Source organism: Gossypium arboreum, chromosome 3 (genome assembly GCF_025698485.1).
Source record: "Gossypium arboreum isolate Shixiya-1 chromosome 3, ASM2569848v2, whole genome shotgun sequence".
NCBI classification, from domain to species: Eukaryota; Viridiplantae; Streptophyta; class Magnoliopsida; order Malvales; family Malvaceae; genus Gossypium; species Gossypium arboreum.
In genome coordinates, this window is record NC_069072.1 from 7,744,624 (window position 1) to 7,770,902 (window position 26,279).

The 26,279-nt window shown below is 29.6% G+C and overlaps 2 protein-coding genes across 2 annotated transcripts; one reads left to right on the forward strand and one right to left on the reverse strand.

Moving 5' to 3' along the window:
- Positions 1–819: 819 nt before the first annotated feature.
- On the reverse strand, positions 820–1,890 carry LOC108475774 (uncharacterized). Its single transcript, XM_053026162.1, has 2 exons — positions 1,573–1,890; positions 820–1,171 (listed from the first exon to the last, which is right to left on the reverse strand). Exons 1-2 carry the CDS (start codon positions 1,876–1,878, stop codon positions 1,058–1,060), a joined length of 420 nt encoding a protein of 139 aa, XP_052882122.1. The 5' UTR covers positions 1,879–1,890; the 3' UTR covers positions 820–1,057.
- A 15,568-nt stretch (positions 1,891–17,458) lies between these two features.
- On the forward strand, positions 17,459–21,078 carry LOC108476299 (uncharacterized). The gene is made up of 4 exons (XM_053025487.1): positions 17,459–17,868; positions 18,883–19,167; positions 19,671–19,960; positions 20,014–21,078. Exons 1-4 carry the CDS (start codon positions 17,722–17,724, stop codon positions 20,876–20,878), a joined length of 1,587 nt encoding a protein of 528 aa, XP_052881447.1. The 5' UTR covers positions 17,459–17,721; the 3' UTR covers positions 20,879–21,078.
- Positions 21,079–26,279: the final 5,201 nt, after the last annotated feature.

Genomic DNA, 26,279 nt, shown 5'->3' on the forward strand with positions numbered 1-26,279 from the left:
TGAGTTTCAAATGAAAACTTATTCTCGGGAATTTAAAGTGTTGTGTCCTAACTCACTGGATATGACGCTTCGTTATCTTAAGATAAGGTTTATAAAAATAAAGGCAATATTCTATGTTTGAAATTTTGAGAAATCGTGCCCTAACTTACTGGGTTCCGATTTTTTATTTGACCCAAATAATTGAATATCTTTTTTAAACTTCACTGCTTTATTTTTAAAATCAAAAGACAAGCTCAATTTCGAAAATATAAAATGTCGTATCCTAACTCACTAGATACAACATTTTATTTCTTCGAAATAAGAGGGTCTTAACATCCAAATTAATTTATTCAAATGTTCTTCTTAAATAAAAAGGATCGTATTCTAAAATCTTTTCAAATTTTCAACATTAAGACATTAATTAATCGATTAGATATCAATTTTAGGCGTTATGAGGGTGCTAACCCTTCCTCATGCGTAACCGAGTCCCGAACTTTTTTTCTTGAATTTCGTAGACCCAAAATCATTATTTTAATAAATCAAAATATTTTATTAAAATGATCAATATCAATGTGATCCGATCACACCTAAAAAAAGATTAATGACGACTCCATTTTTGTTTTTAAGTCGACTCCCGTTCTTCAAATTAAAAAACAGTTTCTACATTTATGTAATTAAATTTTACTTTACTCGCACTTTAACCTATTTTTTCATTTTAGTATTACACATATTTAATATATTATTCTTAATTAATTTCGAACTATTGTATGTTTTTAACGTATACATTTTATTCACACGTGTTCACATGATAAAATTTTTAATATATTATTATAAATCTAATTTTTATATAACAAATTACGCCAAAGCTCATATTTCAAAACTCATAAATTTTGGAAGGGCATCCAAATTAAATAACATGGATTGTTGTTTCATCTCTTTCTCTTCTTAACAATCTACAAAAAGGCCGAATAGGTCACAAACACAAACACAAAAGGAAAAAAAAAGAAAAAAAAGAAGAAGAAGAAAAAAGCTTCTGAATCAGGTAAAATTTGAAGCTTGTGGTGATGGGGATTTTCTTTTATCTATGAGCAGTGATCAAAGTCTCAATGAACTTTAACCCATCAAACCTCGGAGCAAATTTCTCGGTTAAGGTTGATTTCTTGATTGTAGAATTTTCATTTTCTGTCTCCTTCTGCAATATTAACTAACTTCAACCATCATCTTTAATTTTTAGAAATTAATGAAGTACAGTAAAAATATTGACTGATTTTATTTTCTAAGAACTAAAAGGAAACAGTGGAAAATTGATATCAAAATAATCGTGTAAAAATATTTGAAGATTTCATGAGACGGGGAAAAGATAGAAAACCGGAAAGATCAAACGTTCAATTTGAGATTATGCAAATCAAAGAATCAAAACTATATATATACAAACACACCAACAAAAAAAAAAGAAAATTGTAAACATCACCGCTGAAATCAAGAATTCTTGGTCATTATTTTCTTGGACAATTTTGTTTCCGAAAAAAGAAGAAGAGAAACCCAGTTTTCAGAGAGTAAGAGAAACGCAACATAAAGTGAAAAGACTTTTACCTCGCTTGTAAACTGAAAATTGGGAGTAAAAGCAGAGATTGTAGCAGCGAGAGAAACAGAGAAGAGGGCTGATTTCTTCATAGTTGGGAATAAGCAATCTGGTTCAAAAGACCTCGATAGAAGCGGAAGCAAGAACGTTATTTTCTTGGGTGGGAAGTTAAACAATTGAACAGAAAAGGTGAGAAAATATTGGGTGCTTGCTTGACGACTTTTATATAAAAGTGGGGGAGATTCCAAGTTAGTTAATGGTAATTTGGAATATTTACGCGGCAACCATACGCATCTTGGTATTTTTGCCTCTTGCATTTACCTCTTTGCCCATCCAATGCTTCTATGGCTTTAACAATTATTTATACTACCATTTTCTCATTGGATTCCGTTGGTGTTACATCTCAATTTAATATCGATTCGGTCAAAAAAAAAATATTTGAAAATGAAATTTTGAAATATGCATATCAATTCAGTTAAAAATATACTAAAACACAAATATTAAAATATATATATAATTTATAAGACATAATTTAAACTAAAAAATTTTAAAATATAAATATATATATATATATATATATATATGATATAACTCAAACCTAAAATATCAAACTCATTAAGTCCTTTATTTTGACCATTTCAATGAACGTCTTATTATTATATTATATATATTTTAAATTTTTATTTTTACTAACATTGAATAAGCAATAATATAATGATTGATAAAGATATTTTTTCACTTTTCAAGTACTACCTAATGTTACAAGGTAGTAGATTAAAGTCTATGACTAATGCACAAAGAGCGGATTATAGGTGGATCAAATCTGATCCGATCCAATTTTTCATTCAAAATATAATTTCAAAATTTTTAAAGAAAATTAGAAACATACTAATTATGAAACTGATTGATATATTACCCATATAATATAAAAGTATATATGAAAACTTGATGTAGCTGAATGGTTGAATATACCTCAAAAAATACATTGAAGCTCCTTACCAATTTAAATTTTACTCATTAAATTCAATATCAATGATCAAAATCAATGTTGAGATAGAATCTTTTCACCATCCTTAAAAAAATAGAAATAAAATAAGTTAATCAAATAAATCATAATTAATCATGAATTAAAATTAATGTAGATAGAAAATAATCTAAAAAATTCCTACAAATCCCTGCACTTGCATCTTGCATCTTTAAGATCTCGAAAAATAGACCTAATCTACAATTCTCAAATGAATAAATCTAATCAGATATAAATAGTGTTTTATAAAATCTTTACGTATAAGGCATCAAGAGTTGAAGTAGTCATGTGGTATAAGGCTTTATAAATAAGGGTTTTAGTTGGATAATATTTATAAAAGAAATCAAAATGAAAGAATGTGTTGGTAAACTTTTATAAAATGGTAAAATTTCAGTTAAGTTGTTATGCGATTAATTTATGACATAATTTTTAAATAAATATTTTATAATATAGTTGAATAAAGAAAAATCAAAATTCATCTGATTGTGGTGTTTAAAATAAAAATTCATCGATTGTGGTGTTTTGAACTGTTCTTTTTGTTATAAGTTAAAGAAATTGTGGTTATCTAAATTAAATTTAATTATATTTTTATTTAAATTATAAATATTCAATATTTTATGATGAAGAAAATAAATATTTTGTGTTTGAATTAGAAAGAGCGTACTATATATTATTTAGAAACACTATATAAAGTTATTAATTATTTTTACTTAAAAATTAATTAATTATAAAGAAAATAGTTTGGAAACCAAGTTTATTCTATCCCAATAAAATCTAAAATCTAAAATTAGGATAAAAATGAAAACTATCGAAATCAAATTATGTTTAGAATAGAGAATAAAAGCTTTTTCTTTTGCATTTGAAAAACGTGGAAGGGCAATTTCGTAATAGAAATTACATAAGGTAAATTTTGGCGGCACGTGGTCGTTGATTTTTTGGCGATAGGTAGATGAATTCAAAGTAAAACTCAATGATTGGAAGGCACGTGGATGGTCCAAATCAGACCATGCCATCAACACGTTATTTCCATGGGAAAAGTTCTCCAATATGTTGACATTCGAAAGTTATGGTTAGATGTGTTCAACGGTTAATTGAATAGTTAATTGGATTGAATTAATATTTATTAAGTTAATCAATTTTTATTTTTAAATTGTTAATTGAATTAATTTTTTAAAATTAACTGAATCGAAATATTTCAGTTAATTTAGTTGGTTAACGAATTAATTAAAATTTATATGTTTTATTTTTGTTAAAACAAGTATAAAACATATAAAAATAAATTGATAATTTTATTTGACTTAATTAACCAAATTAAAATTATATATAATTTGTATTATTAATTATTAAATTTGGTTAATTACCTAATTTTGAATTTAATTAACCGATAACTAAACTTCTAAAAAATCATCAACTGACCTCCAACCGAATTAGATCGATTAACCTACCGATTAATCGAATTAAATTAGTTCAATCAATTAATTCAATTTTAATCAAAATTGAACACCCATATTTTCTCCACAGTTACCTACAAATATCCTTATTTTTATTTCTCAATGTCGAAACCATTTTAATGAAAAACGAGGTTGACTTTATTTGGACATGAAAAAAAAAGTCACCACCAATCCTTCTTGAGTAGGTGTGATCGGATCACCTCGTAAAAGTGGTTGTTTTTAATAAATATTTTGATTTATTTAAACAACGATTTTGGTCTGCGAAATTCAAAAAAATGGGTTCAGGAGTCGGTTACGCACGAGGAAGGATTAGCACCCTCGATACGCCCAAAATTGGTACCTAATTGATTAATTAGTGTCTTAGTGTCGAAGATTTGAAAACCTGAAAGAATTTAAAATACGATCTCTTTTTGTATTAATGCTAATTTAAAAATGATCGAATAAATTGAAACGGATATTAAAGACCTTCTCATCTCCAAGTAATGAAATGTCACACCTAGTAAGTTAGGACACGACATCTAGAGCCTTCAAGAATGAGCTTGCCTTTTATTTAAAATTGATGTATTTTAACCCCATTTTTAAAAGGATATTCGGTTACTTAGGGTAAACGAGAAAAATCGAAACCCAGTAAGTTAGGACACGATATCTCGAACTTCCAAATACCAGATATTGCCTTTGTTTACCAAAATCTTATCTCGAGGTAATAAGCTGTCATACCCAGTAAGTTGGGGCACAACACTTCATATCTCCGAGAGTAAACCTTTTTATTCAAAAACCCGTAGGTTTGGCGTGGCTCTACCTAAGGTGGGCTCCTAGGTCTCTCTACATGTGGTCCGATTCTAAGGAAGGGTACCTGAACTAGCAGATTCCTCCTCAATCTTTACCCATTATAGGCTCCTATGGACTGAGTTCGATTCAGGGGAATACATTTCCCTATGGCTATACAGAGATGAAAATCTCACGAAGATATAGGTACGGATGTATCCCGGAAGCAGTCTACTAGCTTATGCGGAGGTGAAAACCTCACGAAGGCATAGCTTCTCACTCCCACTTAAAAGGGTAAGATCGACCGATCATGCAATGCAATATACAGAAAAATGCCTAAACTCAAACTAACATAACGATTATCAACCGCAATGATAAGGATCGTAACAATGACAAATAAAAATGCAACGAAAGGATCTCTTACGATAGAAATAAAATGTGATCAAAGCAAAATCCAACGCATCAACACAAAATGAAAACAGAATAGAGCACCTATCCGGGTGACAACTAGGATTTGGCATGCCTCTACTTAGGGTGAGCTTCTAAGGCTCTCTATATGCGGCTCGGTTCTAAAGCAAAAGGTACCCGAACTTGCAGATTCCTCGATCCTCACCCATCATAGGCTCATATAGACCGAGTTCAGTTCAGGGGAATACATTTTCCTATAGCTGCACGAAGATGAAAATCTCACGAAGACATAGGTAAAGATGTATCCCGAAAGTGATCCACTATCCTACACGGAGGTGAAGACCTCACGAAAGAATAGTTTCTCACTTCCACTTAAAAGGGTGTAACCGCGCGGTCATGCAATGCAATGTGCAGGGATATACAAAAATCTCGAAGCAAATAAAGACAATATGAATAAAATGATGAAAATCATAACACTAACGGATGAAAACGGATGAAATGCAATTAAAGGATCGTATATCAAAACCAAATTTTCAATTTTCGACAAAAAGACAAAAATTAATCAACTTGTGGCTTGACTCTCTTATTTGGGTCCCCAGTGGAGTCGCCAAGCTGTCGAAACCATTTTACTGAAAAACGGGGTCGACTTTATTTCGACATGAAAAAAAAAACAGGGGTCCCCACCAATCCTTTTTGAGGAGGTGTGATCGGATCACCTCGTAAAAGTGGTTGTTTTTAATAAATATTTTGATTTATTTAAACAATGATTTTGGTCCGCGAAATTCAAAAAAATGGGTTTGGGAGTCGGTTACGCATGAGGAAGGATTAGCACCCTCGATACGCCCAAAATTGGTATCTAGTTGATTAATCAGTGTCTTAGTGTCGAAGATTTGAAAACTTGAAAGAATTTAAAATACGATCCCTTTTTGTATTAATGCTAATTTAAAAATGATCGAATAAATTGAAACGAATGTTAAAGACCTTCTCATCTTGAAGTAATAAAATGTCACACCCAGTAAGTTAGGACACGACATCTCGAGCCTTCAAAAATGAGCTTGCCTTTTATTTAAAATTCATGTATTTTAACCCCATTTTTAAAAGGATTTTCGGTTATTTAGGGTAAACGAGAAAAATCGAAACCTAGTAAGTTAGGGCACGATATCTCGAACTTCCAAATACCGGATATTACCTTTGTTTACCGAAATCTTATCTCAAGGTAATAAGCTGTCATACCTGGTAAGTTGGGGCACAACACTTCATACCTCCGAGAGTAAACCTTTTTATTCAAAAACCCGTATTGCGGTTTAAAAGAATATTTCGTTATTTAGGCTAAACGAGAAAAATCGAAACCCAGTAAGTTAGGGCACGATTTTCTCGAATTTCTAAATACGAAATATCACCTTTATGAAAGAATTAATATTGGGTTGGATAAAATATAAATTCGTAATGAAATGAGATAATAAAGAATGCATAAACAAATACAAATTTCGGTATTGACAGATATGACAGAATGAATATAAATGTGAATGTGAACGATAGCGATAAAAGTAAAAATATAATAAGACGGACGAGCTAAAAGAAATAAGATAGAAATAATAAATAAGTTAAAAGTATTTGAAAATAAAGAAACTGGTAGTAAATAAATAAATATTATGTAAAACTATTTAAAAATGATAGTAATACTAGTGATAATAATAATAGTATGAAAAATATAGCAATAGTAAAATAATGATATTAATACATAAATATAAATAGAGATATAATACCTAAAATATAACATTATCAAAGATACAAGTAGGCAAGAAAAATAAATAGATAAATGAAAACTAAATAATAAGAAAACAAATATAGGTGAAAGTATAATAATAGTAATAGTACAATAGTAATAACAATAATAAACAGGATAATAATAATATATTAAATAATAAAAGAAATAATAGTAACAGTAATTAATAATAATAATAATAATAATAACAACCACATTATAAATAATAAATAAAAACAATAATCATAATAATAAAATATAAGTAACAGTAATGATAATGGTAATAACGATAATAAATAATAGTAGTAGATAATGAAAATAATAATAGTAATAATAATAATGAAGATAGTGAAAATAATAATAGTAATATAATAGTAATAATAGTAATGATAATAAATATAAGTAACAGTAAAATAATAATAATAAGAAGAAATAATAATAATAATATATTAAATTAATTAATTTAATTACAATATTGAAAACAACAACAAAAAGGGACTAAATTGAACTTAAAGTGGAAGTTCAGGGTCAATTTGAAAATAAATGAAGAAGGAAAGGACCAAATCGAATACGCAAACAACAAGGAGGGACCAAAGCAGGCAATAAACCCTCCCTCTAAAACACGCAGCACCACGAAGGACCCAATTGAAATCCAAGCGCAAGTTCGGGGCAAAATTAAAAACAAAAAAACTTCATTGCGAAGTAATAAAAAAGCGGAAGGGCTAAAACTGCAATTAGCCCTTCCGTAAAAAAACTCGTGGATCCTGAGGCGGGACGGGTCGGATTAGGTCGGACCAAGGGATAAAACGCCGTCGTTTTGGGTGTTTAAGGCCAATCCAAAAACGACATCGTTTTGAGGGCTTATAAAAGACAGATTTTCTTTTTAAAAAATCATTTTCACTTGTTTAAAAAAAAACTTCCTTTTTCCCTTTTTTCTTTTCTGCAGGTGTTCTTGGTTCGGTTAAATACTCCCTTTCGTTTACAAGAGATCAGCTTTTATAGCCGATTTGCAATACATTTTCTTTTTCTTTTCTATTCTGCACTGGTACGGTCGTCTTGTTGCTATTGTTTGCAGGTAGTGGTAAGGGTGATGGGACGGTGGCTTGCTGCAGGCGTGGCCAGTGGAGCAGGTGGTCAGAAGGCCCTAGGTGTGGCGCACCTAAGGTTTGAGAAATCTGATTTTTTTCTTTGTTGTTTTTTTTTTGTGTGGGCTACATTGTTTTGGGCTAGGGTTTTAATGGGCCCGGGCAAAAATAGACTTGTACACTCGAACACAAAAAAAACAATTTAAAATATGTATATATATACACATTAATAAACTATCTATTATTTTTAAAGAAAAAAAAATTAAAACGTATTGCCAGGGGTGAATTTCTAGTGATCAAATTCTGCGGTTAGGTTTGCATTTTATATAAATTATAGATTTAGTATATGTAGTTTAAGTTGATTAATTTTAGTTTTTATATTTTTAAATTTTGAAATTTTAGTTTTGACTTAATAATAATAATTAGATTTGTTTGGTTAAATTATGTCATTATTCCTATATTATGTGTAAATTTATAGATTTAGTTCATGTTCATCGATTGAATTGTTCTTAGTCGATATATTTTTTTGAATTTAAAAATTTTAGTATTAATGCTAACGATAATCTTTAAATCTATTAACTGATTTTTTGTGAGTAATATGTGAAAATAACAAACATACATAGCATTACACACGTGATATTATATTTGACATATTGAATTTTAAAAATAACATAATTGAACTTAACGAATTTAATAGTTATCATTTGGTTAGGACTAAAATTTTAAATTCTAAAAATAAAGGGATTGAAAATAACAAAATTAAAGAACATGTACTAAATTTATAATTTATGCAAAGTATAGGGTCTAATAGTAAAATTTGACCATTCCTAGTAGTTAAAATGTTATAACTATAAGGGTGTGTCTGGGTGCGGAATTTGTAAGAGGGTTTCATTTGTATTAAGGCTTTCAAAATTCTAAAAATGAATATACTTGTTTAAGTAAATATATTAAAGAATTTCAAATTTTTGAGTAATTTTATTAGCTCAAAATTCTTTTTCAAATTCGACTTAAATAGGTGATTTTTCAAAATTCCTCTTAAATTTATTTGATTTAATACAAATTATCCCATTTTAAGATAAAAACTTAAACTTCAAAAATTATTTTATTTAATTATGATATATATTTTAAAACTTATTTTTATTAAAACTATTTATAATTTTTACAAATATAATAATATCCATATTGAATTTTTTATTTTATTTATTTTATATATAATTATTTTTAGTTTGTAAAATTTCATTAACCTATTTTTTCTAAATCAATTATTTATACAAACAAAGCAATTGCAAATCTTAGCTTTTGAATTTATAAATTCTAAAATGCTAACATTTTAAAAATCTCAAAAAATTAAACTTCTTCATCTAAACATATTCTAAAACTGTGATTAGATAAGGGATATGAAGGAAGAAATTTATTTTTATGAAGGTTTTAAAATAAAAAATCTGAAAATGAATTACTTTTTAAAAAAATTATATTATTACTTTAAATTCAGAAATAAAAGTGACTAAAAATACCCCTTTCGTGACATTTTTTGTTTACAAAATAGACAAGCTTTTCCTGAACCTTCTCTGACATTTTTTGCTTTTTATAACTTGTACATTGTCATAAAAAAAATCACTTTTTCTAACATTTTCAATATCTCATAAAAACATTTAATTACGATTCATGTGTGACGTTTTTCTATATTTCACCAAAAAAAAAAAAACCACGAAACTGTGTGAGAGAGAAAAAGAAGGGTTTTAATTTAAGTTGATGTATATTAAGGGTAAAATAGTAATTTAATACAAAATATATATTTTAAATAAAAAATCTATTAGACTCGCAAACTGCTCAAATCACTTATCAAGGTATTCAAACTTTTCTTGATTAATAGCTCAAGCTCTTGAGCTTTACATAACAATAACCATATCAAATTTAATTTTTTTTCGAATTAAACTCGAGTAGCTTGCAAATATAAATGTCTCATTTACGCCCATAATTGTAATGTGACGGAAGAGGCTTGGACTGACAATGATGAAGATACAAAATGTGTCAAATATTTGTAGCCAAGTATCTCTAAAACTTATAGTATGATCATGTTCTCACTACCAGCCTACCACCATAGATGAAGAAAAGGAAGAAGAGAACATTGAGACAGGAAAAAAAGGGAAAATAAAGAAAGGAAAATAAAATGAAGTATTAAAAGAAAATAAAAAGATTTTATTTGAAAAATATATAAGGATTAGTTGTACAATCTAACCTAAACCCTAAAATCATATAAGTGAAGCTAACCTTCCACATCATATTGTTGTCACACTATTAATCATATTAATCGCTCCATAATTATAATTTAAAGAAATAGATCTTGTTAACTAGCGAGGTGAAAAAAAGAGAAGTAGATAAATGTTTGGTGAAAAATGAAGGAACGAAGGTTGGGAGAAAGTCCCAATTCTCTTTGGAGAGAAGGAGATTTGGTAGGTTATCTACTTGAGCTTGTGATCTATTTGCATTGCACTTTTATAATAGAGGATAATTTTGGCCACGTGATTTAAAATTGTTGACGTAGAAATCTGATTTGATACCTTTGATAGTGATATGATGTGATGTCTTAGGATGGAACATGTTAAGGTATTAAGGTATGAGAGTGTGATTTAGCTAAAATTGTATAAATGTGATGCTCAGTCCTCTTAAATTATTAGAGCTTATGAAATAAAATAAGTAGATTCTTTACTCCTTTTCTCTGTTTTTTTTTTGTTTTCTGTGTGCATTTAAACATAAAGCGACTAACAATTAATTACTTTGAGTTTCCTCGTGACCTTCATATAGTTTTAGCGTTAATAGAAATATATAATTCGTCAAATTGAGGTTTGCAAACTAAATTATTGATAAACTGTAAGGTCTATTATACAGACATAACAAATATAATCACCACATTAGTAACTATACAATAATTTTTAAAACTTCAATAACTAAATATAATTTTTTAACAGATCTAAGGCACTAAACTTATAATTTACCTAAGGTATAATTATAATTTATAGAAAAATGGTACAAGCAAACTGTCATCGTTGGGGGTTGAAATGAGCAATAATGAAAGCAAAGAAATCGTGAGAATTGAAGCCGACAAAGAAAAACAAAATCATGCCGACAAACTGGGTCGGGACGAAGACAACTAAAAAAACACAAGTAGCTGTGATGTTGGGATTTACTCGTTCTCTGCTGTATGCATTATGTAATTTTTGTGGACAATAATTTAAGCTGCGGTTTAATCATCATCATCATTCATGGATGGATTGAATGTTTTGGTGTGATTTTATTATTGACGAATAAAAACTAACCGTTTCAATCATGATTTTAGTCTTCATCCTCATCTGTTAAAAACTTCTTCTTTTTTTTTCTTTCCATTTGTTGAAAATCTATATCAATTATTTTTGGTTGACATAGCTTGTAGTATTTGCATTGCCAGAATCATTGTACTATAAAATTAATGATGTGCTTTCTTTTCCTTACATTATTACATACAGCAGCATGTGAGGGTGGAGGCTTGTTGGGTATCGCCAAAGCAACCAGTAATGTTGCTTTTCCTTATTTTACTCCATAGTTTTCTCCAAATGGAAATTGATTTTATACACTACAGGTGAGTGAATTAAAATATTTTATATTAAAAATATTTTAATAAATAATTATTACTGAAGTAGCGAGAGTTTTTTAATAAAAATTGTTAATCTTGTATTGAAGTTTTAAATAATATTTTTTCAATTATTTTATTTGAAGATTATATAAAGTAAGAGTATTTTAGTAATTTCACAATTAAATTTATGTTGAGTTGAGCCATAAGTTAGTGTCTAATTGACTTGTGATTCATGTTCAATCCAATGCTTAATATACACTATGGTCGATAAATGAAATACAATAATTAAGATTTAATATTTTTCTTTATTTAGTCGAAAGAATGAATTATTTTTGAGAATTTGATGGACAATTATAACATAGAATCAAACTATTACAAAACATACATCGCAATTATAAATAATAAGATTCAACATTATTGTTCAAGAACCTATAATCTTCGCTTTAACCAACAATACTAATATATCATTAACGGAAAAGAACAAATTATTATTTGAAAGGAAAATCTTTTATTAAATTTAATATCATACTTAATTATATTTATATTAATAATTTATAACCTACAAAAGTTGATAAATATTGTTTTTGCTTCTTTTGATATTCTATCATGTTATGTGGGGTGATGAGTAGAGGAAAGGTGGAGATTGTATTTGAGTGGGAAGCTGAAGCAAAATTATTGTCTGGTTTGTACATCAGATGCCACTAGTAAGAAGAGGGAGTAAAACCACGTACACCAACATAGCTTTCAAGTCAGAATATATTGGGTGTGATGTGAGGAACATTATCGAATATAAATACCCTTTCTTATGACCTAATTAACCTCAACACTACCATTTACTTTTGCAAATGAAAAATGCATGGCGTCACTTAGCTTCCTTTCCCCATTGTGGATGAATGAATGGTTTGTGGAATACTACTTGCCCATATGTTTATAATATTCACAAACCCTTCAACTTTATAAACATCATTTTAACCTTTCATTTATTTTTTTAAATTTTAGAATTATATTATTTATTAAATAATTCTAAAATAAATAAAAATATTATCGACTACTCACTGTGCTGATACGATAATAATTAATTTTAAAACTTTTAAATTCAAAAAGTTATAAAATTATTTAAAATTAAAATTTACTAAAATTATTTAACAATTATAAAATATTTAAAATATTTTTAAAATTTAAAAATAATTAATTATTAACATAATATATATGTGGACTGTTATGTGGATACTACATAAACAAAGTTAATAGATATAAAAAATTTATTGATTTTAAATGATTTAACAAATAATACAATATATTCATTTAATATCTGAAAAAATTATTATATATTTTATTATATATTTAGTATTTGGAAACTTACGCCACCACATTCTTGAACATCAAAAGACGTGAAATCTTGAAAACAAATAAATTATAATCATGCCAGATACAAAATTATAATCGTGGGATAAAGACAAGTTTTACTTCTGCTTTTTGATAAAATTATCAATGTGGTATTTATAGCTTTAATTTATTATTTTAGTTCCAGTACTTATATTTTGTACCCTACCCTGATGGTATTAAAGTTTGTCTGATTTTGACACGTGGCACTCTAGATGAGCAAAACATGGCATTGCTATTTAAAGAACAGATGAAATTGAGTCGAATATAATAAGAGTGAATAAAATTTGATTTGATTCGAAAAAATTCGATAAAAAAATTAAATTTTAAATTAAATAGTTTGAGTTATTTGAGTTAATCAAGTTATTCGGATCAACTCGAATAAAAAGTTAAATTTTTCGGTATAACTCGAATATGAATTACACATTTTGGGTTATCCGAAAATCAGAATAAGAAAATGCAAAACTATTTCGTTTTGATAAATGTTTTCTTTTCTAACGTTAAAAGTCAAAGGCATTAAGTTAAAAGGTAAAATTATATTATTTTGATAAATGCTTACTAATTAAGTTAAAAAAGTAAAATTATTATATTACTTATGTAGTTAAATAATCTTGTATTTCGTCTACAAATTAAATAATCAGTCCATGTAAACGTAATATTGAGTACAAATAATAAGATTCGTTAACTCGACTCGACTTGACTCAATTCAATTCAGAAAAAAAATCAAATTGAGTTCGATTGCTAAAATAAGATTTATCAACTCGACTAACTAAAAAATTTTTTGACTCGATTTAACTTGACTCAATCGAATACTTATTCCCAGGAACTGACTTGTGAAAAATTTTCCCATTCATATTTCTAGGGTTCAAAAAAAAAAAAAGGTTAAAAATTATTTTGCCTTCCTTTCTATTCGCAGATCATTTTTCCATCTCTCTATCACTGCTTTGACCTCCATGCTTCCATACCTCAACAGAACAAGAAATTAGTGCTTTGACATCATTGCCTTGTAGTAAATCTGATTCATCCAAAGCCAAATAAATAAATAAAAGAAAGGCAAGACAAAAGAAGAAGAAACCGATCTTGGCCTTGTCTGGTTCTGTTGCTTGAACTTTAATACCAAAAAAACAGTGATGTACTTTTCTTATAAAAACACCACTGATTTTTCACCTCCAAACTCTAACTTGAGAATTAACATGAAACCCAACCATTGAAAAAAGAGCAGAAGACAGAAGAGGAAGAGGAAGAGAAAGAAGAAAGGAAAAGACGGATCCAGGCCATGCAAGATTCACCCAAATATAAGTAACACAGTTAGCAAATATACTTTGTTTGGGTGCTTACAAGATTCTTCTGTCAATCATTTGTTTAGTTTCGGCTACGACAGCCCATTCAACTCAACACTAGTTTATGCATTCCTGACTTACGACTTAATATGAAATTTTGTGAAGGCAACCATTATCATCAAGGTGGATTTCCCAGTTCCATAATGTATAGTGATTATGTGTGGATTTTATTAGTCCAATTTAATTAGTTTAGTTTATTAATTTTTAGTCTCCATTATATTTAGCTTTTAGTATGTTATATTTGTAATTATTTGATTCTATTTTATGATTATTCTAAAATAGTTTATGTTGTAATAATTTAATACTTATAATATTTTTATAAAAAATATAAGGATAATTGTTAACCCAAGCCCTGTTAAATATTGACCCAGTCATCCAATAAATAGAAGTTTTGGTAACCCCCACAAGCCCAAACCGGAACCAACCACACATCCTTTAACACAATTTGGGCATTCCAAACATAGAAGTGAAATCCTTTTAAGTTTTAACCTAGATTAGTTTGTTTCTCTAAGTCACTTTACTTTTTTTTTTTTCAGAAATTTATTTTTCAGATTTAAAATATAAATTCAATTATTAATATTGTTAAAATTTTTCTATTAAATTCATATTATCACATCATCTTATTGTTACATGGCTATCAAGAGAATTTTTTATTTAAAAATAACAATTGGATCTAAATTTTAAGATTAAAATAGTAGAGGGATTAAATTTATAAAAATAAAATAGAGACTAATTCTAAATACAAACAAAAATAAGGGTTTGAATAATATTTTAACTTTTTTTTTTATACAAAGTGGGTATAAACTAATTTGTTGAAATTAAATATTTCGCAGTTCTGGGCACAGCAATTTGAAAGTTCTTATTACACACAACTTGAGACTTTCCAAAATTTTAGTGCCTTTTTATTGTTATTATTAATATTTGGAGGACCTTGGTAAGAGAATAAACAGGGGGCTGTGAATTTCTTGATTGACTTGAGAATTTTTCTTTTAACTCATAATTGTTTTAATTAGTATATTATTATAATGATATTTTATTTTATTATTAGAAAAATAATATAATTACTTCTACTTATAACATTTTTCTAATTTTTAAGCATGCACAAACACACCTACTCTTGATTGCTGGAATTACAACGATGTATAATATTTAATTGGTAAAAATATTTTATTAAAATCGAAATTAAATTTTATATCAATATTAAATTGTAATTTCAAGATTTAATTTATTTACTTATGAGTTACATATTTCTGAAATTAGAATAATGTTTTTTACTATAAAATTTTGAATATTAAGAAAACTAATTTTATTAAAACTAATACAATTTTTGTATTTATGTTAAATTAAAATTTTAAATTAATTTAAATTATTTGATTTACTTGTTGAAGACAGTATAATTACTTTTTGACAAAGTAAAGTTCATCATAATGATCAATTATTTGTGAGAGATTTTTTAATATAAAATTCAAATATTCTGATTTGCTTTTGACAAAGAACACATGATTTGTTAACATTCTACTTTAAATGACATCAAGAACATTGCTTTAAAAGTTTAAATAGTTTTTTTTCCTCCAACTTAAAAAATTTATTTCAGCTTCTCATTTAATTTTTTAATTTTTAGTTTTTAAATTAAATTTTTTTATCATATCACCTTAAAATGAATGAAAAGATTAATATTTATTAATTTTACTAGCGTGTTATGTGCGTAGATTATGATATAAATAATATATTAACATTTAATTCATTTTTAAAATTTTAAAATATATATCTTTTATAATTTTAATAATTTTAGCCATTCTTAATTTTTAAAATTAGGTTTTACAATTTTATTGAAATTTTTAAAATTTTAAATATTAATTAAAGATTGATGTGCCATTCACTTGTATGTAATAAAGTTAAAAAACATTAATTTTTTCATTCATTTTAGGGTGATTTGACAAATATCGCAAGTTTAAAGGCTAAAAATAATATAAAAATAGAGGTTAATATGACTCTTTTTTTTTTGTAAAGTTAGAGACCCAGATAAATCATTATGCCTTTAAACTACTATGATTTTCGATCCAAGTTGGCATCGGGTTAATTGTTATTTAGAGCTTAATTATAAGCTAAATTTAAAAACTAAAATATGTTCTTTATCTGCTTAATATATTGGAATTTAGTTCATTTACTTTTTGAAATTAAAAATTTAGGTCTAGTTATTACTGCTATTAAAATTCTTCTATTAAATTTACATGCAATATTTTGAAATTAATTTTTTTAATGTAGTAGTAAAAAATAACATTAAAAATGTTGATATGGATTTTTTCCTTAAAAACACTCATCATGATAACGCAATTTTTGTTAGAATAATACTCTTGAGAAAAATTAATATCAACATTTTAATTGAAATAATTAAAATATTAATTATTTAGACTAAAAATTATATTATAAAATATATAAGATTACATTAGAAATTAAAAATATAGATTAAATATCAAGTTTTAATAAATTGTAAGGACCGAACTAAAATTTAGCTATTATCTTATAATGCAAAAAATAAGACAAACCTAAAAGAATTAAAAACCATATATCAAATCTCTAATATCTAAACTATTTAAATTATTTCTAACTACTTAATATTTTAATAAAAATTATTAATTATTTAAATTAACTAATAACATTATAAAAATATAAAAATTAAATTACATTATAAATTAAGTATAAAAATTAAACCATAGATAAAAATAAAATTTCAATATTTATTTATAATGTTAAAGAAAACACCAAATGTATTGGTGCACCCACGGGTCGATGGAGACAGGCCCTGTTGCATTTCTATGATCACGTTAGAGTTTAGACATTGTAAAAAAATATCAATAATTTGTAAGATAAAGTGATGTTCAAAATTCACTCACTAAATCATCTTGTGTATGATTGGAGGGATGGGAAGAAAATTAACAAAACAGAAACAAAAATAAATTAAAATAAAGTGACATAAATGAAAAATACAAAAAATTAATGTAAAAAATGAGAATAGGAACAAAATAGAGGACTAAATGTGAAATAAATAAGAAAATGAAAGTCAGGGAAAGGATCATCACTCATCCTTATCTAATTGCAACAAACAATAAACGTTTCCCCACTTTCTCTCTGTTTACCTATAAATTTAAAAAAAAAAAAAACTTTCAAAAGAAAATTCCTTGCCTTGCAGACAAGCTCATTAAAGCGAAAACCATAATCTCTCTTCCATTTATTTAAAAATTTGTTTTTGTTTTTTTGTTATCTCTTCCAGAAATAGAAATAGAGAGAGAAAAGTAATTTTACTGTTCGGATCTGTGTTTTTGGAGGAAATGGCATCTGGATCATCGGGTCGGGGAAACACGGGTAATTCCAAAGGGTTTGATTTTGGGTCCGATGATATTCTTTGCTCCTATGAGGATTACGGCAACCAGGAATCGTCCAATGGCAACCACACCGAACCCAACAGCTCCAATAAGGTATAACTGCAATTTCATTTCTAGGGTTTTCTTTTTTTTCTTTTTTTGTTGTTGTTGGGGGTAGAATATTTCATATGATTTGGGTTTAATCGAGCATTGTTTTGTGATGAATTTTGGATTTCTTTTCCCTTTAATTCTATCAACATGATAGACTGTTTGACCTTAAATTAGTAAAGATTAGAACTTTTCTTGTTCTTTTTTTTTTTAATTGTAAATATTTGTAATGAATTTCGACATTCTAGGTTCTTTTTTCCCCTTTTATTGCTTTTTTTTTTCTTTTTTGGAATGATTGTTGGGCTTTTCGTTTGTTTTTAGAAACGTAAAATATATATTTGAGAATTTTCTCGCTTTGATTACGAATCTCATATTAGTGGCTGAAGTCCATGGCAAGTTATCTTTGGTAGAACATATTGCAAGTTATGTCACAACTTTTGGTTTGGTAGAACATATTTCGATCCAATATAGAGTTATCTTTCATCTTTCGATGAAATAAGTCCTCGCATCTTAAGAACACACTAGGGTTATTGAATAATCAGCTACAGATGTGTGGTTTGACATCTGTCGTTGGAGAGGGAGGTCAAGGTCCACTGTTTTTTAGGTTTTTTTTTTACTCATATTTGTGTGTGTGTATTTATTAGAGCATTCAATTCTTGATCCTAAGCCTTTTTCTTTGTTGTTTCATATGTAAAGGGTGACCAAGAACAGGTAACATGCAGTTCCATCAAAGTTCCACAAACTGTAATTTAGGCCTCGAAAGTTGTCATACTTCATGCTATTCAGTTTATTCAATCCTCGCATGATATTGGATTGAGCCTATGATGAATTCCTTTGTGATATTATAGAAGAATCGAGACATATTGTCTTTAGGGGTGCATTGTATTTCAATCTATTATGGGGAAAAATCATCCACACTTTCCTTTTTCCATTCTGCCCATTGTGTTTCTGAGCTAGTGGCATAGTGGCCCTTTTGCTTAAGAGTAAATAATTAATCTTGTCGTCGTACCAACTCTGCAGGAGTTTCACAAAGGAAGAGTAGCACGTTCAATGTTTCCACCTAGTGGATACAGTCAGCCGGAAGACTCTTTCTCCTCAGATGTGGCTGCTACTGTTGAAAAAACCATGAAAAGATACACAGATAATCTCATGCGCTTTCTTGAAGGAATAAGTTCTCGATTATCACAGTTGGAGCTATATTGCTACAATCTTGATAGATCAATTGGAGATATGCGAGCTGATTTAGTTCATGGGAATGGAGATGCAGATTCAAAGCTTAAATCTATTGAGAAACATCTACAAGAGGTGAGTTCCCTAGAACATCCTATATTTTCGGATAAGGTGGCTTAATCTATTAATTGGCTATAAGATGCGCCACATCTATACACTCAACCCTGATAATCAATCGGGTGTGCTTTCTCTCCCTTTGTAGCAGTGAGATGGTTATATGATCCTTATTTTTCTTTAAAGCAAACATGTATTTGTCTTTGCTCACAAAGGTACCGATCTATCGTCTAAATTGGAGCTAGCATAAAGGAGAAGTTTTGATAATATGATTGGAAAAAGAACTATATTTTATATTGAGTCCCAGCTATTATTATAATTTTAAATTTCAGTTTCTTCAATTGTTGACATTAAATTATTCTTCATAAAAATGTTTTTTGGGACAATGATTAATTTAGGCTCAGGTTAGGTTCATTCTACATAGATCTGCATGGAGAGAAGATACTCATAGTACGATATCATGCATGTGTTGAGTTCCATTTCACTCAAGCTATTTACTCCTCAAGTATCAATGCACATTGTAGGTCCACAGGTCTGTGCAGATCCTAAGAGATAAGCAGGAGCTTGCGGAGACTCAGAAGGAGTTGGCTAAGCTACAACTTGCACAGAAGGAATCTTCTTCCAGCCATTCACAATCGACTGAGGAGAGAGTATCACCACCTGCCTCTGATCCTAAAAAGACTGACCACACATCTGAGATGCAAAACCAACAATTAGCTCTTTCCCTACCTCATCAAGTAGCATCACAACAACAGCCTGTGGCGGCACACTCTCAAGCCCCACCTCAAAATTTGACCCAACAATCCTACTACATGCCTTCAAATCAATTATCCAACCCTCAAGCTCCAGCTGCAGCTCCTTCTCCAGCCCCGCCCCTAACCCTAACCCTCCCCCTGCCCCAGCACAAAATCAGCACCCCCAGAGTCAATATGTGACTTCTGATCCTCAATACCGACCGCCTCAGATACAAGACATCTCTAGGATGCCAACACAGCCTACACAATCCCAAGGTAATCAGGTCCAATCATTCCCTCAGTATCAGCAGCAATGGCCTCAACAATTATCGCAGCAAGTGCAACCGCAGCAGCAGTCCTCTATGCAACCACAGATGAGGGCCCCATCAACACCAGCTTACTCTCCCTACCCTCCAACTCAATCAACAAATCAATCTCAACCAGAGGCGTTGCCCAACAGCATGGCCATGCAGGTCTCATATTCTGGACTTCCTCAACCCGTGTCTAGCCGTGCTGATACCATTACTTATGGGTACGGAGTACCCGGCAGAACAGCTCCCCAGCAACCTCCTCAACAAATCAAAGGCACTTTTGGAGCACAACCGACTGATAGGTACACAGGACCTGTCTCCAATCCCCCCTTTCCTCCGGGAAGTGCTTACATGGTATATGATAGTGAAGGGGGTAGAACACATCACCCGTCCCAGCAGCCTAACTTCTCACAGGGTGGATATCCCCCAGCAGCAAATGTCTCTCTTCAGACTCAACCAGGTACTGGCCCTAATGTTATGGTTAGAAACACCAACCATCCGCAGTTTGTTCGCAATCATCCCTACAGTGAGCTGATTGAAAAGTTGGTGAGCATGGGTTTCAGAGGTGATCATGTTGCCAGTGTGATTCAGAGGATGGAAGAGAGCGGGCAGCCTCCGGATTTCAATGCTGTGCTTGATAGATTAAATGCACATTCCTCTGGTGGTTCTCAAAGAGGAGGATGGTAAAGGGCAATCGCATACCTGAGTTGGGCTTTGGATGTTATTCGAATAAAGGGTGGTAGAGTTCTCGTTTATATGTTGGGAGGGATATGAATATTTGTATGTTACCTCCTAATTAAAACTTCTACTGGGAAATGTTTGCTTTTATTTGGGTTAATTTCAGTTTTATTATCTAATGCAATAACCCCCCCTGCTGCTTATCTTAAGTGCCTGCTGTGATGGTGTGTTGGGTTTGGTTATTTAATAATTGAATACAAGTGGTAACAATTTCAGTGTAAATTTTGGAAGATTGTTCTTCAAACTTGAGTGACAATCAAATCCTGAAACGAATATATAAAAACATACAATCAAACCTTGAATCAAAGATATGAAATGCTATTAGTCTTTATGCGAATTTAGTCTTTGTATATTAATTTGATCATTTTAATATATGTATTTTTAAATTTTTAAATTTTAATTTTCACCAAACAATATCTATTAAATTCATTAAGTTATATTATTTTCAAATATTAATGGGACAAACGAGTTATCATATGTTCAATATCATGTTAGCTTATTATTTCCAGATATTACTCACTAAGAATCATGTTAATAGGTTAACTATTATTATTTGTGTCAAGATTGAAATTTTAAAATTCAAAAAGTATAGAGATTTAAAATGATTCAATTGGAGAATATGAACTAAATGTCCAATTATACGCATAATACAGGACTAGTAATTGAACTTAATCAGATGGATTTAACTGATACTGCTTGGATCAAGACTAAAATTTCAAAATTCTAAAAGTATAGGGACTAAAATCAACCAATTTTCAAAAAAGTACAGGGACTAATGCTCGTCCATCTCTCAATGCCCAAAGTTCCACTTTTACACTAGTTGGATTAATGATGTGATAGAAAGAACCAATCACCCAGTGCCCTAGTGATCACGAATAATGGCGCGCACTTGCTTTACTCGGATTCCCAAAAGATGATCCATCATAAATTAATTTGAAAGATCCCATTGGAGGAGTTTCCCTGGCACTAGAACAAATTCTAGAAAGTTAAGATTCTTCACAGGGGAATGAGCAAAAAATTCCCCCGCACCAAGGATTATTCGTTGCACAAAACCTCGTAGAAGTTTAAATTTTGAAAAAAACTAATGCATTACAACTCAAGCAAATTTTCCATTGGGCAAAAACAAAGACAATGAACTAATGAATTGATGGATGATAGACCCACTCTTTTGAGGTGACATTACCTTGAATCCATTCCTCCCAATTTCTTTGTTGAAGAGGCCCAAATAGTGAGAATAAACAAAATTCCATAGCTACTAGACAACATGACATTCTCGAAATAGATGGATAATGGGTTCTTGTTCACTTGAGTAACAATGGCAAAGATCTACTATATTCATTCCTCGGCGAAGCATAAAAGATCGGGTTGGGAGAGCTATCCATCCATATTTCCAAAGGAACAACTTAGCTTTGGAGGGAGACGAGCTTTCTAGATTAAATTCCAAAGAGTTATATTGCAATCAGAAGAGGTGACATGGGAATGGGCACTATATGCCTGGATGAAAGAATATGTACTTGCAAGAGTAAAAGATCCAAATTTCGAAAGACCCCAACAAACATATCCAAGCCTAACTCATGAGGTGAAATAGGGGTGCTTGTGCTCATTAAGATCCCAGTTATTGCGGACTTGTTTGAAAGACCAAGTCTCCTCAAAAGAAGTTAGAAGTTCTTGTACTAGATGATGGAGGGGGCCTTTCCTCAACCAATTATCACTCCAAAATTTCACAAATCTACTCATTAATAACCCATCTTATCCCTGATTCAAGAAAGTGGCTAATCTTTCTCAAGAAAGACCAGATCGGAGATGTTGTCCTTAATAGGTGCGGATTTCTAAGGTTAATGAGATATTTTTATATAAGGATTTTGTCCTAAATGCTATCTTTTTCCTGAATGAGCCTCCTATCAAGTTTAACTAACAAAGCCTGATTTTTTTTCTTTTGGGATACCCAAACCTCTATAAGCTTTAGATTGTGAGATTAAGTCCTACTTGATAAGGTTGTCATGATTCGTTAGAGCATCGCTTCTCCAAAGCAAATTTTTTGTTGATTTGATCCAGGTGACTATGAATACTATTAGGGAGCATGCAACATTGCATGTAATAATTCGAAACAAAAACCAATATCGAATGGATGGGAATCAACTGTTGGCTTTCTAAGCATTAAGTTTATTCCGAACTTTATCAACAATAAATTCGTAGTTGAGTTTAGAAGCTCTCTTCATGTGCATAGGAAATCCAAGATGTAACACTTTAATACATGTAATATTTTTCAAAATTCACTATTCATCCATAATTTACTAATAATCCTTATCATGTACTTCTTATACCACTTTTATATATTTTGTAATTTAGTCATCAACACAATATTTCGTGTAGCAATATAATTTACTTTTAATAATACACATAACATTCATCATCGACATGTATTTATTCATACCTTTATGAATTCCGATTCATTCTAATCAACTATGTACTCATATACCTGAGTATCGTTTTTAGCATTATCAAAATTATCTTGGGTTAGAAAGCATCTCATTTTATAAGTAAAACAAATCTCATCAGAGTCGGGAGATATCATACTATCACATATTATAATGACATGTGTTTTTAGACTTCACATATATTACGTTTAGTCTGAGAACCGACTAAACCGTAGCTCTGATACCACTAAATGTAACACCCCTAACTCGTATCGGCTGCCAGAACAGGGTTTTGGAGCATTACTACCATTTGCAGATCACTTAAAAAATTAAAATACTTACCAATTCAATGCATCATATAAAATAAATATACTACCATTCAATCAACAGTTTGGCACTTGTATAAGCATCAAACAACAACATTGTTAGTATACTTGCACATATCTCATATAAATTCAACATTGATATATCTATTTTCTCGACATGTCGCACTTGAGTTTAATAATAGTCTCAATTACATAATTTCCTTGTATCAACATATCAAAGATAATCATATATGTACATGTCATGAAACATATCATGCTCTTACTGCTTTCTTCACAAGCATATATCATTCATTTCATTATATCAATATTTTATGCTTCATCATTTCCATATATTTTATGTATATTTATTCGGTAATAGCTTATATCAAACTTAACATAAATTATATTCCATGTACTTATACTTATTTCGTTTATCCATTTTCATAATTATTTCATACAACGCTTTTGTACATATATTTTCATATGACCAGTTCTTGTAAACATTTCACACAACCATTTCATATAACCATTCGTCATCTGATACATTTTACCTGAATATCAATTGTTCAACAGATGTTATAGCGTCTCCCATCCACGGTCTTATTTATCTTTGACGTGATGCCATAGTGTCTTTCAACTATGGTCTTACTCATTTTCTGTCATATTGCCATGGTATCTTTCAACCATGGTCTTATTCTTTTCATGTCACGTTGTCATAGTATCTTTCAACCATGGTCTTACACATTTCATATTAGGTTGCCATGGTATCTTTCAACCATGGTCTTACACACAGGTTGCCATGGTATCTTTCAACCATGGTCTTACACATTTCATATCAGAGAGCACACTTCCGCGAACCTCATCCTTACAGTGGGATTACCAGTCCAGGCTAAATCCCCTGTAATATAAACTCATAGAGTATTGTCTAAATTACTCTAATGAGAGAGCACACTCCCTGCAACGACAATTACTCTAATGAGCTTGGATCTGAATTACCAGTCCAGGCTAAATTGAACCTAATTTAGATTACCCGTCCGGCTAAATCCATTTTACACATATTCTTGGAGGGCTATATCAGATAGGATCACCCGTCCTGCTAGATCCTTTTATCGTCAATTCCTTTTCGAGATCCATCGAATTTTCCTTTCATTCAACCGGATTTCTTCTCCTTTTATCAAATTTATCAATGTTTCATAAATTTTCATACAATGAACATTCAAATCATATTCACATAAATAACATACAATCTCAAGCATTTAAGAATATAATTCAAGTTACGAACTTACCTCATTGCTTGTTTGTGTTTATAATTTCATTAATCGATATCTTTTCTTTTCCACGATCAAGTCTCATATTTGAGTCGTCCGGATCTTTATAAATAAATTTGATCATCATTTTCATTCATTTCATATTCTAATGCATTTAATTAATGCTCTAAGAAAAATTACCATTTTGCCCCTAAACTTTTAATTAATGAAGATTTCATCCTTAGAGTCAGGAAAATAAAATTCTTGCAATTTAATCCTTATTTCCAGCTATTATTCTCATATATATTGATAACAATCCATGAATTCTATAAAATATCGAATTTTCATAATTTCAACATTTTTCAATTTAATCCCTAAAACATGTTTTCCCTCGATCTTGAACTAAATTAATAATTTCATTCAATTTTGTAATTTAAATAATAAAATAATCCATTTCATGCAATTTGGTCATTTTTGACATGTTTACAAAATTGCCCATAAAGTTTTACTTTTATTCAATTTAGTCCCTGAGCCTAAAATATGCAAATTAGCCATGCTAGATGAATATTCATACATATTTTTCCTCCTCCTCTCCATTCCACATCCTTAATGTAGATAACACACTTGTAAGTAACATTATCCATAATTTTTATTATTTACTTTTATGAATATTCAAGCTGTCTATCTGCATCATAGTCACTAAATTATTTATATCTGGATCTATAAAACTCCAAATTAATATCTGATAATTTTCCCTGAATCTAGACTCATATATATTCTTACCATAAAAATTTCAGAATTTTTGGTTTAGCCAATAAGTACAGTTTATTCTTTAAAGTTACCCCTGCTCATTGTCTCGACATTCGACCCTCTTCACCAAAAATTAATTATCTCCTCATACAGGATTCAAATGATGTTCTTTTGTTTCTCTTAAAATAGACTCATTCAGGATTTTAGAAATATAAATTTAAGCCCCTAATTATTTTTATTCAATTTTTTTATGATTTTTCAAAGTCAGAACAGGGGAACCCGAATTCATTCTGACTTTGTCTCACAAAATTTATTATATCTCAAAATTTACAAATCCATTGCTTACACTATTTCTTCTATGAGAAACCATACTCAATAAGCTTTAATTCCATATTTTTTCATCTTCTAATTCGATTTCTACAACTTATGGTGATTTTTCAAAGTTAGTCTCTCGTCTTTGTCCAAACTGCTTTTGTGCAAGCTATTAATTACCATGTTATAACACCCTTATTATCTTTTTCTACACCATTTCTCATCACTTTCTCTTATTTTCTCTTTACTAACATATCAAAAACATAGAACCTTATGTAATAAAACTCTACTATAACATTATTTCCATGCTTTGTCAATA